The following is an 18,158-nucleotide window of genomic DNA, read 5'->3' on the forward strand; positions in this document are numbered from 1 at the left end:
TATAAACAGGATTAAAACCAACCAAACAACAAATCTCCAACATAGTGCAAATTACAGCTTTTGAAATTAAAATGACCTCACACAGCCAGAAAGGTGTAGCACTTCTGATATTTGACAGCTATAAGCCAGAAGAAGAAATGTTAGAATATGTATAGATAAAATCTGCATAATAAAATAATATATCTGAGAATAGCAATTACAACAAACTTATGAGGAAGACATTGCACTATGATCTTAGTTGCTTGCTATGCTACAAGGTGTAGTCAAATTTGTTTAGGAATAACAATAATACAACTGATACCAGCACATTGCTATCAGTGTACACTATCATCTCTATAACTACAAAAGACAGAAAATAGACTAAGAAATAGAAAAGCTCACCACTTCTTCATGCCTGCATTTTCTCACATTAATTCCATTAATCTGTTATTAAAAAGATAAAGAGAAGACTTACTCTACATTTCATAAGTATAGATTTCATTTCACTTTTCTAGAAAAATATAAACAAAAGAGCTTGCAATTTTACTCACCTGTAGAATTGCATCTCCTATAAAGAGCAAACCTGAAAGTTCAGCTGAAAACAGAAAGCATATTTTTCACTCATTTTGTATAATGCATCCTGCACTTTATGCTCATGTATTCCTATTTAATTTAGTGTTTTTACATAATCTTTTAGAAATCTAAACCAAAACCTAAGAAAATACCCAACATAGAAATTCCAAATAAATACTGGCATATCAGTGTTACAATGAAATGGTCTACCCAGCCCAAGTACAAGACTGCAAAACATCTTCCATCAAACACTAGCACCTTTCACGGTGTTATAGCGAGGTGTGGCACACTTTTTTGAGTAGAAAATTATGCAGAACTAGGTTCTATTTGGCTGTGAGACATGGTTTCTTACAAACTCTGAGGAAAAAGCAACATGGAGACTTCAGAATGACAAATTAAACTTGTAAGCTTTCACCAAAGATACTTCAGATACTGCATCTTTGATAAGCTCAGTGGAGTATTTATGCTGGATAACAATTTATGTGATGAAGAGCTAGACAATCAGTATATTGTACAAAATCACCAGCCAAACTATTTTTAAAAGAAAGCTATACCCTATAAATCACAAGGGAATTTACAAAATCTAATTCTACAGTTACAATTTTTAAATTTTGTGTTGTGCTACAGAGCTATCAAATGCAAATATACCTTAGAAATGCATAAGAAAAATAATAAAGATTATTTAAGTGTCTATAAATACATAAATAACTCCTATGATGAGAACTAAGGAAGGTTAACAGGTTATACAGGATTATTTATCTATTGTATACCAAAACATCACAGAAGACACTGTCTAGAAATCACTAGAATAGGACTTGATCTAGAAACTATACTTATTTACATGAGTTGTAAAACTGGTATCAATATTGACACAAATTATGATACTCAAAGACATGTTTGAAGGACTGGTCTTATTAGCTAGGTGTAACAAAGGATGCTTAAATTATTGGAGGACAAACATTTTGATTTTTTTTAATTTTTTTTTCTTAAACAAATGCATATTTCAATATTCTTCAGAGTCTGGGCTTGCATTTACTAACACTTCACATATGACTCAATGTGCTAGACTAAAATATTATGTGCATCACTGGTTTTATTGTAAGAATTGCATTAAATGTCACATTCCTGTTTACAGGTCAAACAAAAGAGCTGCAGTCAAGTGGCGGAGGGCTGAACTAAGCCTTCAGAGCTTTGAGGTACAGGCTATGGGTCAAACAGCATTTTCTGTATCAAAGATCCCTAGTACAGACACACTGAAAGCAGCAATTGAAATTGTACCTCAGCTAGGTACTGAGGTTAGAAACAATGCATCAGCTGCTGTAGCAAAAATATAATGACCAAAATGAAAGAAAACAGTGTGCACTTTTGTGTGCTCATTTAATCTTAAGTCTGCATTTCTTATTTTTCCTGCAGTGCTTAATAGCATTTTAATAGCTAGTGTAGGTAATATATGCCACATTATTATGTGTTGCATACTGAAGTGTATACTGAAAAGAACCGAATCACAAGTGTAACTTCTTAAGGTTAACGTTATTGCCTTCCTAAGGGGCTCATTCCACGCTGCTCTATAACCTGCCTACATACACCGTTCACATCTACTTTTAAGGATTAGCTTTTGGTTCTCAATATGCTGATTCCCCTGTACCTCTCTTTAGCTGTGTGTATGAATATGAGATCTTTTTATGATCGCATATTTTTATTGTGCAGAAGTAGCATCCTTACTGCATTACAAATAGAGGGAAATCCTTCCAAGTTTATGCCTCTGACCTTACACAAATGTACACAGATATACAAAAACACAACAGAGGTATTAAGTACACCATATTACTATAATATTGATTCACAACCCTCATGTCTCATCATTGAACACATCGTGAGCTGTTTAACCATTATCCATCTTACTAGCACATATTATATCATTCCAATAATTAAAAACAATACAGAGATTCAGCACCAGCTCTGCATGCACTAAAATGAAGCATGGTTAAGACCTTATGCAGTACCAGTTTTGTTAGGTATGAGTTGCTGCAAAGGCTCACATAGCACAGCATCCAATGTTGAAATAATAAAGGGGTATTATCAAGGTTTTGCCCTTACCCAAATCCTGTCTGAGTGTTACCCTACTAACCTGTATGAAAAAAACATGCATTTTCTTCTTGTGTTACCATGCTTTAATGGCCAAATATTTGATCTGCTACACAGCATCCTGACAATAACCATTTGGGAATAAAAGACACAAAATCAGTAGCTTTTCAAATTTTTTTTTACATATTTTCATTCTCTAAATACCTTCCTGTTTTTCTCCTTAAAAATAATGTTTTACAAGCACTTATTTTCAAATAATCATGTTGAAAATTGTTTATAGAATATTCCAAATATAAATTCTGCACTTTTTCAGATAATAGTTCTGAGGAAGAGAGAGATCATAATGAGATGGAGAGATAAATGGTACACCATTAGCATATATTTAACACCTCCTGAAAAATCTTAAGAATTAATGTACCTTGCTTTATGGACCACATTAAAACACAGTGTACTAATCTGACACCCACCTCTTTGTTCTTTGGAAATCTTAGAAATGACCACTGGAATGTTATGTTCTGCTCCACCCTGAAAATAGAATAAATGTCAATTTCATCAGTCACTGGAAATATCTTTTTGCATAAAATCATATTTTATCCTTTTTCTAAGTGCAGTATTCAGAGTGACTGAGAAGACTCTGATCCTGCATTTCCTCTTTTTTTCAGCACTGTTTTTAAAATAAATAGTTTATTTGGATTAATTCCTTATTGCCTCTCATAAAGGAGTTCTTATTTCCCACCATCAGCTCAGGAAGTGAATTGAATGATGTTCAAAACTTCACAAAACCTGAAGGAAAAGGACATCAGTTTCTGTGAATTTTAGAGAGCTTAATGTATGAAACCATGTCCTACAAAAGCAAAATGGCCATTACACAAAAATGGCAACCATACTGTGACCACTTAGTCTTCATGCTGGTAAGAAACAGGTAAACAAAAGCCTAAGAAAAGCAAGTTTGGACTTTTCATCTCAAAAGCAGCCTTTATTTGTTTCCATCTCTTTCACACAAGCACAAACAGCAGTGGGATAAGTAACATGAAACAGAAAAAAAAAACCACTAAGGAATGGAACAGTAGATGTACAATAAATGGGGGAAAATAAAGGAAAGCTGAACAGTAATTCAACAGTTCAACAGCAATTCAGTGCTGTTGCTTCATTCAATTTGTCCTGTTGGGACTGGAAGCATTCATGGTGCTTGAAACAAAGTATTAGAAAGAAACCTTAAATAAAGAGAAAACCAAGGGAAGAGAAAGGCAAATATACACAGAGACACAAATACTTTCTTCTTCTGTAGAGAGCATCGAAGTATAAGTCCGAATACAACCTGTACAAATTCAGATCATTAGAAACTACAGTCTGCCACACTTTTATTCTACCTGGGAACCTGGTTAAGTGTTTGCTTACTCTTTTCTTCAGTAGTCAGATTTTTCTTTGGAAGCAATGGCTTTCTCAGGTCCAGGCATCGAGTGTTGAGGGTTGAAAATGACTGACATGGGTATTTTCATAGAATCACAGAATCATAGACTGTCCTGAGTTGGAAGGGACCCACAAGGATCATCAAGTCAAACTCCTGTTCCTGCATATGACAACCCCACAGTTCACACCATGTGTCTGAGGGTGTTGTCCAGTCTCTTCTTGAACACTGTCAGGCTTGGAATGTTTTAGGTATGTATGCAAGTGTGAGCAGGACAGGAACGCATGCTTCAGAGATTTTTTGATTGAGTCAAACTTTGGAAAGTCAAACCCATTCTCAGAACATCTGTGATGTTGTTCATCATTTAAAAAGAATGATCAAAACAGAGGCAGGAAAATGGCACTGTACAGAGATCTGGGAGTCAGAAGTCAAGCTGTAACTGCAAACCTTAATTTATTTCATGAACTATCAATTTTATTACCTATTTCTGCAAGAACACTACACTCCAAGTTTGAGAAACATGATATTCTTTCAGAAGTCACACACTTTACAGCTTCTTGTGTGAAATCTCTGCATCTCAAATTTGTCAGAGATGTGGTAAATGACTTCAATACTACAGTACATTTACCAATTTCTACATCTAGCTCCATGGCTATTGCTTCAGACACAGAGGATTATTAACAGGGGTTCTACAGCAACTTCAGAAATAAGAAAATAATTCCTTCTGAAGGGTGTAAAACAGATAAATCCTGCTTCAAATTCAATCATGCTTTTACCATTAACTTCAGTAAAATTAAGTACAGCAAAACACAAATCAGGTTTTCTTTAATTGTTGTTCTTTTGAACCTTTAAAGTATGGATGATAAGCAATTTTTGTTAAGGGCTTAGGTTTGGATCTTTTGTAAAAATCAATCTATCTCACAAGTAGTTCATTTTAAGCAGTTACCTGAGTCTCTGAGTTTTACAAATATAGTTCTAACATAAAAGAAGAGAGTTCTCTCATAGACAGATTACCAAAAGATAACTAGACAGTCTCATTTTGGAATTATTAACATTTTGACCTTCTGGTCTTTAGGAAAAAAAAAAAATAAAGTAAAAATAAAATTAAATTAAAAAATCCAAGTATCCAGAATTCTTAGGGTGGGATAAGATGCTTCCAGAATTTACTCTAGAAAAAGTTAACAGGTTACTTGATCATGTGAGATTTCTCATAGCAAACAGATGTTTAAGTCAGCAGAATGCCTTAGAGCTGAATGCCCAAACTAGACAAATTCGTATCAAGGCACAAGCAATCATTTTAAAGTGAGGTTCATTAATCACTGTACTGGTATAACTCACACCTCAGATAAACTGCGTCCTCTGATATACAGACAGCACTGTTGAAAAGCAAGTCAAGTTCTCTGACAACCCCCATCTTTAAATAATCAGAGAGTAGCAAGATAACAGGAACTACTTTAGTACATGAGGTGGTGGCAGACAGAGTTACTGAAACCAGGAGGAAAGGCCTTCTCACTCCTATAGGGTGACTTATAGACCTCTAATTTAAGGTATTATTACAAAATAATTACTTTTCTATTTAAAACTAATAATAAGTCTTTTATTAAAATTCAGGAATCTTGCAAAACAAAACAAAACAAAAATAACGAACTGTAACTCATGTTCAAGAATAAGCACACCATGATTGAATACCCCCTATTAAAACAGAAAACTGGCACTTTTCAGAGAGTTTGGAACTGACATCGACATTTCAGGGAATACCTAAGAAATCCATTTCAGTGAGTCTTAATAAAGTTTGCCTACTAAATGACAAATAAAAATTACTTTACCTTCTAGTTCAAAGTTGTTTCTTACTAATAGCTTAAAATGATAATAGAAGATTATATTATTTATTTGTTTTAGATTGTGTTTGCTATCCAATTAATTGTCAATCTTTCTTTTTGACAATTCAGGATTTCTGATAAATGGATCTGGCAAAATAGTCTCCAGATTTACTGATTTTTAAAAACAACTATTTTTTTTAAAATAAATCCTATTGTCTGATACACATAAACAGAATAACCCAGACTATAGAAGTCTAGTCGCCTTTTAATTTATCTAATCTATACGATTCCAGTGAGCTGGAGTTTCCTTTGTTGAAAAAGATTTCTTCATTTAATGACATCCATTGAAAGCACTTCATCACTGCCGGTTACTCCAAAAATCAAAAATAAATTACCTATCCATGCCTGAATTTATGTAGCTTCACATTTCCACTATATAGATCAATTTTGATCAAAGTATCTATGCAATAAAATGAACCTAGAAAATATGTTTAAATAAAATAATTCAATTTAGAGTCTTCATTTGTAAATTCTATTGCAGTTGTTTCTATTACACTTTATATAGGTTTTTACTGCTTGTTTTCTTCTTTTTTCTATTGAAGCAGGATCTTATTAAAAAATACATAAATTCTCTTCTAACCTGAATTCACAATCTGTTTTGGCACTTTTTAATACTTCTGCAGCTTGCAAAAATTTTCTTCAGAACAAAGGATATCTTGCTCTACAATTTTCAGAATAACTTGCTCTACTAATTTAAGACAGACCATCTGCACATTCACATTCATTTATATTTCAATGATATTTCATTTTATACAATGTACCTGATACTTAAACAATAATTGTCACCAATTTTAATAATAAGAGATAACCCATTGTAATGTGTAACTAAAAAATCAGTTTTAGTGATTTGTAATGAGACTTGCTTTCCAGACCTGAAAAGTCTTTACTGGATCCAGTTATTTCTCAGCATCAGTTAAATAAACCTCATTCACCCAGATACTTTATGTTGGTAAAAACTGTAACCTCTAATGTTATTACAGGAAAATAACTTATTTGCTGTTGACTAAACTCTTCCTCCACAAGACAGGAATTAATTTTCCTTGAATAGAGGACTTTAGTGGGTCAACAAGATAACAGCAAGTATACCAAGACATACTTTTATGAACTAGCATTTCTGTTCAGCATTCTTATCAATGACAACACAAATGCACACTAATCCCTTTTCTGAGTCACTACTTTTAGGGTCACTACTAGCAAACGTTCACCGGAAAGTCTATACTTTCACTTCATATGCATAATTTAAGCCTCTTTGCATTCATGTGAAGTTCACTTTTTCCATTGTGATCTTGGAGCTGAGGACTGCTGTGTTTAGAAGACAAAATTAATGTTCTGTTGTCTACACTGAGAGTCAAAGCTTAGGTAAGGCTTTCAAAATCATGACAATATAGAAGAAAAAGGTTATGGTTACATAAATGGTTATCACTTCCTCCCTCTCATCTCTTCTTCCCTCAAAAAAGGATCACCTACACTTACACATGTTCCTAAATCTTATTGAAGAAAGCAAAAATATGGTAACATGATAAAATGCTGCTGTTGTTTGATCTGCAGAAAAATAAATAATATGAGAAAGCAGTAACACTTTCTGTGCTACTAAAGAATTGCAGTAAATTAATGTGATATTCTTTGTAGAAGATTCGATGATAAACTTATCGGCTGTTCCACATGCCTGCCACTGCAATTTAGCATTCATTAATAACCAGTTAAATTAGAGTGCTGTTGAACAAAAGTACAGTCTGTGCAGCTGCAAACACTTTGCAGCACTCATATCAAATCTTATTATAGAGTTGCTCAGCTTGAATCTTAAGGGGATGATCCTTTTATTTCCTTCCATTCCATAGGGCAGTGTAGCTACTAGTTGCCTATTGCGACAGTATCTAGCATCCCAGAATATGTTTGCTCTATTGTTTCTAGTTCTTTAAAATAGGTTTTCCTCATTAAAAGTAACATTAACTATATACACAGTTTGTGTGACATAGCGTAGTAGAACAAAAAAATCATCCTACCTTTATGCTTAATCCAAATCCTCCTACAGTCTGTCTTCTAATTGTTACTGTTCTTTCCTGGGGAAAAACAAACAAACAAACAAAACCAAAAACAAACAAAACCAAAAACAAAACAAACCAAAACAAACCAAAACAAAACAAAATAAAAAGTCTTGTTATATTTAATGTTTTCTGCCAAAACATCTACATTCATACATCATCTATATTCATGTTCCCATCCTTCACTGATTATTCTTGTTTTAATAAACTTGTGAGTTCCTGAATGCAAAAATCTCATGAAACCTATGCTGCAAAGGTAAAAAGACAAAGTCTGGAAAAAAAGCAGAGGTCCTGTCTCAGACAAAAATTCGTTTGTTCAATTAATACCATATTAGTTTTGTGCACACTAGCAAGTACTGCAAGCAATAAGAACAGAACTATAGAGTTTACCAGTTAGTGCACAACACATGCATTTTAGAGGTCTTAACTTTGACTAGTCCTAAACTGATCCCATACGCAGGCTGAGCACTAGAAGCTGAAGCACATAAGCTGCACTCCGGTAGCACATTTTCCACTTTAGTTTAATCCAAAAAGAATACCACTTGTGTGCTCCAAGACCAATTAGTGATGTGAACCAAAGGTTAATGCTTGTAAATGTGTAATCTAAGAGAGATGTATACAATTTTGCTTTTGAATAACCAATTTTTTTTTGTTGCTGTTGTTTTGTTTTGTGGGGTTTTTTTTGGTGGTTTGTTTGTTTTTGTTTTTACTTTTGAAATGCATATATACTCATCTATTTGTAACCCACAAATGAATGCATAGTTGGCAATAGAAGAATATATGGCTATCCCATTTCATCTATGTGCTTTTGCACTGTTCAAAGGAAGCAGAAGATCCTCATCAGCTCTCAGCTCAGATCTTCCAGGAAGGAATTTTGTAACAAAGTTCCCAGAAACTGGGTTCATTCCACAAAGTTCTTCCACTTCAGGCCACAAATTGCACCTTTTGTCTGTCAGGAGGTTTCAACTGCAGGTAATGTTGCAGCCAGTATGTTCAGGATGAACTAATACAGGCCGCAGTTTGATGTGTGATCTGACCTGAGTTTACACATATGAATATGAAACACTCAACTGTGGCTCCCCTGGTAGCTGTATTTTTCCTGTTAATTCCACCTGACTTCCAACTTCAGCCTTTGTTGAATACGTAGTTAAGAACAGAAGCTTTACTTGTACACACTAGTCAACACATCCCAGTATTTTCGTTATACATGCTCAAGTCAAATAGAAAACAATTGTGTTACTGAAGAAGAATTTGAAAAATAGCAACCCTATATAAAGGTAAACTGGCTTGATAGTAATGCAGTAACTATCAATGGAATAAAGAATATTACACTTCACAATTAAAGTATCGAAGTAGTATGATCAGTGACAAACATAAATCTTCATTCAAATTTGTAGTTCATGATATGTCAGTAGTCGCTGCAAAGTTTAAATAGTGGCATCTGAATATACTTTAAGCTGAAGCTATGCTTTAAAAAAGCATAATAGAAAGCTGTTCTGCAGACTATTTCTATCCTTGTTGTCTTCCTTAGCACAAAACACATACAATTATCCTTATAGAAGAGTCAATAAAACATTATTTCTGGTTTTCACTCAAGCAAAGGCAGAGTCAAGCCAGCCCTGAAAACGCCTGATTTGGGGTCTTTCGTGAGTTTTCCAGTGCTGTCTGACAGGAAACTAGAAACATTCTGCACTGGAGTTCAGCATTATATTTTAAGAGGAAGAAATACATGCTTGAGAAATATTTTCCTAGCACAGTAGAGTACAAAATAGACAAAACTGTGCAAAAGTAAGCAAAGGGAACAGAAAAATTTCAAAGAACCATAATTTTCCAGAGCAACGTAATTTATCAGGGGGTATAATCTGTTTTTGTTTTGTTATGTTTTGTTTTGTTCTGTTCTCTAGGTTCTTTTCTATCTCTATTGAGACTAGATATTAAATATTTCAGGTCTGGAATGCTACTGAACTCATTTGAACCTTAAAAACATGCTACAAACTAGATCCACTCAAGTGATGTGTTATGTGTAATGAAGGCGTTGCCTTGTATTTAACCTAAACTAATTCAGCACATTTCTCAGCCTTACAAAAAATGAATATTACTTTGGTGTATCTTAAGCATAAAGACTTACAGACTCTTGACAGCATGATATCTAACAACTACAAACAGTCAAACGATTAATGACCTTCAAAAATACAAAACAGAATTACACGAGTTACAGATGTCATTAGTGAGCCATCGATAACATCCTACTCTGCGATTGCGAACCTCACATGTACAATACAGTGAAACACATTTTCCAGAAATATCAGAAGCATCGCATATTTCATACACCTTAATTTTGGCTTAGGATCAGACCCCAGCCCTAATCAGCTTCTCTCAGTTTTCGTTTGTTTGGTTGGTTTTTGGTTTTTTTTTAATCCAGAAGTTTGGAAGAAAAATAATAAGACTCGTCTAACCAAAGTGAATCCATCTATCTAAAACTGAGTCATTGGTTAAGACAAATTTTCCCCGGTAGTCAGTAAAGAAAACTAAATATGTCCAATTCAGGTGAGTCAAAGCAGATGTCCAGATGTCCAAGTTAGGTGATAATTGTCATCATCATTTATGTCCTCCATTGAGTATGGAGCCAGGATGTCAAATTTAACTTTAGAAAGACAAATTCTCATTTTACAGCTGCAAAGTTATTTGAATAAATATTTTGATTGTAGATACCAGCTCTGAAATGTTCTTCCAGAAAATGCTTTACCTGAGTAAAGTTTTTCTTTGTAAATTGAATGGCTTGCATTTGACTTTTTGTATGTGACTCACAAAACCCCCTAAAAAAACTTCATTTGCAGTGCCACCTTGAACCAAGATCTGCAAACCCTATATTCGATACAATACTTTTAATATAATGATTAATACATTAAAAAAGTTTGACCAGCAAATTGAAGCAGACTATTTTGTTCTTATTCCTTTAATTTGCATTTCAAATGAACAATGACAAAATTAAAATGTTTTCATTGATCTAATATCTTTAAGATCTTAAAATGCCTTGCATCTATTAATTAATAAAATGCGGCAACAACTCCAGAAGGCAACACATTTTGCATCGGTAAAAAAGTGCTCCATGTATCCTGATTGACAATTCAAGCTGTTCCAGGTTAAAGGTAGTGCTGCTCCATTGATTCAAACTTAAATTCTGCTTGAAATAAAATCTAACTAAAAATCTGTGCCAGATGAAGATTTGTGTATTAATATTTCACTTAGTTTTGTCTTCCCCTCTGTTTGTGCAGGGTAGCATTCTATGATTGAATTTGCAATAGTTTTGCGAATTCCAAAAACAACCTCATCTCCAACTTTACAACATAAAACTTGATTCTGATGAAAAGCTGTTTAGTTCGATATCAAGAGTACACAGAACGTCCAGTGAGCTTGTAATTCCATTATCACATTTGTTATCTGCATTACACCAAACAGAAGGAAAGTTAGACCTCCTAGGATTTTTAAATGCAAGATTCAGAACAGTGTTATAGAAGCTGCTTTCTGGAACAGAACAAAAGTAGTTATCATTTTATTGAAAAACTCAAAGCTGCTGCCAAGCTGTCAGCATTTTCTGTGCCTCTAACTCAGAAAATTCCTCATCCACACATAAGTTCATTGACTGGAAAGGACAGCTAAGAGTTTTGCCAAAAAAAATTCTTCCTCAGAGCTATGCAATGAAACAGAAGCAAAGTTTTTCAGGCTTTCATTAAAGAGGTATTTAAATTTCTCCTTAAAACCTATATGATCTTCTTGAGATCACAAATGTCATCTTAAATGAGACTAGAAGTGAAGAATGACCTTGTGAGCAACAGTAAATAGTCAGGAAAGGAAAACACAGAATCCTATGTAATCATTTAACTATTTACATTTAGTCAAGACTTATTGCTATTTATAACAATTAAATCATAGGGTGGAGTCAAGATTCAAAAATTTCATACTGACTGGTATGTGATGTAAAAAAATATTGTGATTACTTAACTAACTCTTAACAATATGATTAATTAGGAATGCTTTCAAATTCTTTATTCTGTATAATATAAACCAGCAATCTAATGTCATCTCATAATCTGTCTCTATGAAAGTAGTCAAATAACAGTTGAAGAAAAGGACAAAGAAACTTCAACACTCTTAATAAAGCTGAGTTATCAGCATGTGAAACTTCAATATTCCATTACTCAAGCTTTTTACTAGGACATAAATATTACATTTTTAGTTTGGGGCACTGGTATGACAGATTATTCATCTTACAAGAGTAAATGTAAAAGGATTAATTTGTCTAAGTTCAGATAGAAAACAAGACATCTCTTTTAAAAGTGGACAGAACAGACATAAAGGTATTTTATGTATGGAAGAACATGGAAAAAAGCTGAATGGGTGCAGAACAAAACAGTAGGTGGAAAAAGAAGAATAGAAATGGAGAGGAACCTACAATAGCACAGTGACATGGAAAAAATGTAGGGGGAAAAAAAAAAAAAAAGAGGAACATGTTAGACTCTATTTTTTTAAAATGCAATAATGAAATACAAAAATATAATCAATACGTTGGTAGCGACTTCATAGATTAACCTGTTAACATCTGATGCCATAATATCTTCAAGATCATGCTCTCATGTAGCTTAGCAGCTATTAGTAACCCCACTACATTTTTAAATAAGAAAGCATAATGAGAATTTTTTTTTCATCTAATTATTTCATATTTTTTCAGAAAGTAAGATTTTATATCCTCTTTTTGGTAATGCTCTGCTCTTTCTTTCTGGCATTTCTCTGGATTAATTGACATGAACAGTCAAATCTTACACTCATTCGGTGTGTAAAGGACAAAGGACACAGGTCAGTCACATTTCCATTTTCCATTAATGGTGTTAACGAGGTTTGCCAGCAGACTTGCTCATCTGCTAACAACTTCTCTCCTATGACATTCAAAGCTTGTCTCTTTATTTCAGTTCCTCATGCAACTGGAGGTAGGCAGTAAGGGATGATGGCAGAATGCCTGGTCAACTGGAAATCTCCGTTCATCTGCAGCTGTGCTGGAGACTGAGGACGGGAAATGCAGCTATGTTGTGTGGACTGTTAATACTGATGATACTTTAAGTATTTTTCTGGTTTGCAATATTTGTTGTGGTTTTGTAGGGGAAATACCTTATTCCAATGAGAAAAACCTATTCTGCTCTTTCAATTTTGGCTTTACAAATGGCAGTCCTGCCTTTGAACCTCAGTAGATTGCTATGCTTTTTGCTTTTAAGTAGCTGCAGAGAAATAAGCTGGGTTAGGTTGTCCCTAAATAATCATATTTACATCTGTCAGTTCTAGGTTGTCACTTAAAAGCTGTCCAGATTGTCAAGGAAAAAAAAAAAGTTACCACCATCTGATAGATATTTGACAACTTCTGTGAAAAAATGGATTCACTCCACTGAATAGCTGACAGATACTAACATGATAAAAAAAAAAAAAAAAAAAAAAAGGCACAATTCTTACTGGTAGGTTTGTGAAGGTAACAAGAATAGAAAGTGCTTGAAAGGTGACTTGTAACAAGAATGGAAAGTGCTTGAAAGGTGACCTATCAGTTCACATATCTGCAGTTCTCTCCAGGACAGGGAGTTTTACTTTGGCATCTTTAATATGATTCAATTGCACATCAGAATCAACACAATACAGAAATAAATACAATACAGAAAATAAATAAAACCTCTGTGTTTACTCTTTTGGGGGTTTCATGTTCTTCTTCAGTCATTTTTCTAGTCATTAACTTGTTTTACCTACACCAAAATATATATATATATATTAAAAAACCCAACCAAACAAAAACATACACACACACAAAACGCAAACAAACAACAAAACTAAACAAAAACACAAAAAACCAAAACCAACACCATAAAACTCTCAAAAAAAAATTATCCAAGGTTACAGATTTAGAATTCACTCTCAGAAGTCTACACAATTCTAAAACATGCAAGCAAGGGAAACATAATAACTTCGTCTAACTGCTCAGGCAAATCATAGTTAAGCTATATGTTCCGAATTTCAGATTATACTTAAAAATTAAAAATACCTTTATCATTTAAATGAAAAAATGAAAACCATGCAAACTTTGTAAGTTGAAAAACTATCTATAAGTCAACTTTTTTTTTTTCTTTAATACCATACGTGCTTTGTACAGAGTTGTAAATCTTTCAACACAGTTGATTTCACAATAGCAATACCAAAAGAACAACTTTAAAAGTGGGATATAATATGTTCTTATCTTTACAAGAAAAAGAAGAATGGCTTGATGATTAACAGTGCCAGAAACCAGATCTGGCTACAGTTCAACAATTTAAGTTACTACTACTTTCTAACCGTGGAAAAGGTATTTACTGATGAAAATTTTTTACTTGTCAGAAAAACAATACAGATCCTAGATTACATTCAGATATATTTGTAACCAACCTCAGTTAAATCCTTGGTCAAATGCCATACTAATCGAAGAGCTGTTGCTTTACAAATTCACAAAAACGTGAATTCACTTTTTATTAGTATTGAAAGTATGAATGATCTTCACACCATTGTCCCATAAAGATCCTTAGTTTTTAAAATGCTAAAAGAAATTATTAATGCTTTATTAAATAACACATTACTACGCAGCTACATAGAATTACATTACTTGAAAGAAATGTGAACCATCTGTCCCTTATCATCAGGTGAGTTAGCCATTTTTTGGAAAATCTATGACTCTCTAACAGAACCTTTATGAAACTTATGTAAAAATGCAAACTGTCCTAGCTGAACTTAGCAAATTGCCAGCTGCTCGGAGTTTATTTTCAGTCTTTCAGAAAAACAGTTGCTGATTCAAATCATCCATCTTGTCAGATGGTACACTGTCATATAGTTGGTTTATGGATCTCACATGCACATACACTACATTAGAAAAATTTCTGAGTACAATTACCAAACAAACAGAATCCATTAACGAAAAGAAGAAAAAAGACGCATGCCTCCCTAGACAGATAAACTACTTTCCTTGATAAAATATAATAATCCTTTTACTTGAATTTCAGATTTTCATGAAAGGTGACAGAAATTGGGAGGATTGACTCTAAAATAAAAAATGTGATTCCAGAAGTGCAAAGATTAAAACTTTTCTTAGGAATAAATCTACTGAAGACTCATATTTCAGATCAGACAGGCCATATGTTAGGCTATCCTCCCTCTCATCATAATTTTCAGCAAGGTCAGTATTAGCCTATGCTTGTTAGTCCAGGCTCTTGATCTATATGTCTAAAAAGATTGGGAATGGCCTTAGTGCATCTGAAACACCATATAACAAACTTTTGTGAGTATAATTCCAAGTAATTCAAGAAATATGTTTAAAAGGAAATATAAAGTAAAAATCTTCTATACTTCTGGCATCAATATTGGTAAATTTCCGATGTGGTTTAATTCATCTGTTTTCAGATTATTTTTTTCAGATGAAAAGAGTAAAAATCTTCACTGTTCTGTAGTGCAAGCAACTGTCATGGAGATTTATGAAAACTGTAATTATAAGAAAGCTGTCTGTTGGCAATACCACAATTATGAAAAAATATTTTGTGATGGCCCAGTACTTTAGGAGAGAAAAAAGTGTACCTGACCTAGAAGTCTCTGGTCTTATCTCTCAGTTTTCCGACAGAGACACTCACGGATATCTTCAACAGAGAAGCTACTCCAACTCAGGCATACACTTCCCATACTGTAAAACCTCTCTACTTGCAAGGATTTATTTTTCTTTAGTAAAGACACTGCTTTAGTAAAGACTAGGCTTTGAGTTTCACAAAATGTTTTCACGTCATTTTTGGCTATTTACATTGGAGTTCAAATCTGTATCAGACATCCACTAGCAGAATCATGCAGAAGCCGCTATGTTTCCATCTCTTGCAAAACAAGTCTTTCTTGTTGCACACATAAAGAAATCTCTGTAATACTTAATGATGCAACTTATGCTCAAATTTAGATCTAATCTGTGATAGTTTGAACAATCTTTGATGTTTCATGGAATTGCTACAGATAAAATTGCTGCAGGACCCTCACTAACACTATCATTTTGTTCAGCCTGCTAAAGAAACAGTTTTTTTCTTAATTTTTAACATTATACATATATAATGTTGCTTATAATATTTTATGCATTTGATTTTATCACTCTAAACTGTATACAATAAAACAAGAAACAATGTTCTTTTCCACTTCTTTAGTTTTGGGAAACTGGAACAGTTTTCCACCAAAAAGAAAGTGTTCTAAATTAAGAACTAGGTCCTTAGACCATGTACTCACATTAAGCAGCACCTCATTCCTAAGAAGCCATTGATTCCATTTAGATTATTCCACAGGATGCAGATCAGGATACCACCGGAACGTTAAGTGCCTGTTTAAACTCTGTCCTACACAGAGGAGCATGCAAATTGATTCAGACCCAATAAACAGAAGAGATACTGTTCTGAAGTAGAAACAGCCACAGCCTTTCGTTCCTTAACAGGGCAGAAGTGATTAAGTAAAACCTTATAATCAGAGTATTTGAATAGTATGTATTAAAACAGTCAAAAAAAAGCTTTTACTGCAGCCACTTGTCTGTTAACTTTAACAATGTTATTGTTATTTTATTTTTATTCTTTAGAGTTTATTCTATGAGCCATTCAATGCTAGTTGCTAATGAAAATGCTCTTGCTCTGCACAATGACTGGAAAAAAAAAAAAAAAAAAAAAAAAGTGATCAGTCACCTAGAATGACAGGAAGAAAAAAATGAAAATCAATGAAGCAAAGTAAAAGATAATTCCTAATAAATCAGAAATAAAAATGAGGAAAAAGATGCAAATAAGGAAACTTGTGGGACTTGCCTGATCATGCTATACAATCAAAGCACATGATTCCAGATGATTTAAACGACCTGTGACAAAAGAACAGTTAACTGCCTGTGAAATGCCAGTCATCCTTAGAATGAACCTACTGATTCAAGACTTAGTCTTAATCCCAGAGGAAATCAGGGTAAAGTGCTCAAAAATTACTAACCTAACAATGACACTCCCAAGAGAAAAGAAACTCCTCATCACCACACCAATATCAATCATTTAATGAGTTATGCATTCAATATGCAAGTAAGATAGGGGGAGGGTAATTGGTGAAGCAAATCATCCACTATTTTCTGCAGTGCTGTACAAAACCAAAGAGGGTGAAACTGTAAGAGAAAGTCTTGCTGTGAAAAGGAAAAAAATAATTAAATATGCATTTAATGAAGACATTTAAATAAAAAGTTCAGCAGAAGAAATAGATATTACAGTAAAATAATGAAAGTCATATTTTTGAGTGATAAAATCTTTTAATAAATAATGCCAGAATGGGGTTGGCCGAGTAATGGTACCACAGTGTGTGTTGCTAATTGAACAACTATAGTCTGAGCTTGAATTTATATTTTCTTTCTGTCTTGGCTGCTAGATGTCCTTTATCTTGAAGAACTGTACAATCTGATTGGTAAAAGGAGCATCTATATCCCATATAAAGCACACAGACCTGCATTAGTAAATTGTATTTGTACAGTATGAAAATGTCAAAAGCTAAGGTCAGATTTGTCATGCAAATAAACCCAGCCAGTATGGAGACGGTATAGGCAGCATGTTTCTCTCATTTCAGAGAAAAACTCAGAACCGTTCACCTTGAGTTGTTAATAACAGTGAGATGAATTCTCTTATACATCTTTCATTAATCTCCCACACTGTGATCACTGCTAAGATTCTACTAATTTATTTCTGGCTTCTGCTTTGTATCTTTTTATTGTACTTGTATTTAGGGATACAGGGATGTGGCAACAGCAGCAAATAATTAATAAAACAGACCAACATAATAGCAGTCACATAACATTTGCACAAACCAATATTACACCATTATTCCTCACAAGATTTAACATGAAATCCTATGATAATTTTATTTAGCACAAAGGGAGAGCAGAATGTTTACGATAGTTTACCATGAATGCTAAAAATACCTCTACAAAATGCAGTTACAGTATCTATAAATATGTCTATAGAAAGGAATAGTAAATGGTTTATATTAGGTTTTTTTTTTAGTTATCTTCTAAAATTAAATAAAAAACTTAGCATTACAACAATACCAAAACCTACAATATTATTCTATATAACATTTTATGGATCTTCCAGATAATCA

At 33.5% G+C, this 18,158-nt stretch overlaps 1 protein-coding gene across 1 annotated transcript in view; it reads right to left on the minus strand.

Annotated features, from left to right (window-relative positions):
- SNTG1 (syntrophin gamma 1) overlaps positions 1–18,158 on the minus strand; it is a gene marked incomplete at both ends in the record, with an annotated part of 148,441 nt that overhangs the window by 118,567 nt on the left and 11,716 nt on the right. The window contains 4 exons of the mRNA XM_080339988.1: positions 382–423; positions 531–574; positions 3,105–3,162; positions 7,929–7,985. Coding sequence (XP_080196114.1) covers positions 382–423; positions 531–574; positions 3,105–3,162; positions 7,929–7,985 — 201 coding nt within the window. The remainder of the gene's footprint in view (positions 1–381; positions 424–530; positions 575–3,104; positions 3,163–7,928; positions 7,986–18,158) is intronic.

The sequence above is a fragment of the Nesoenas mayeri genome (assembly GCF_963082525.1).
Source record: "Nesoenas mayeri genome assembly, chromosome: 2".
NCBI classification, from domain to species: domain Eukaryota; kingdom Metazoa; phylum Chordata; class Aves; order Columbiformes; family Columbidae; genus Nesoenas; species Nesoenas mayeri.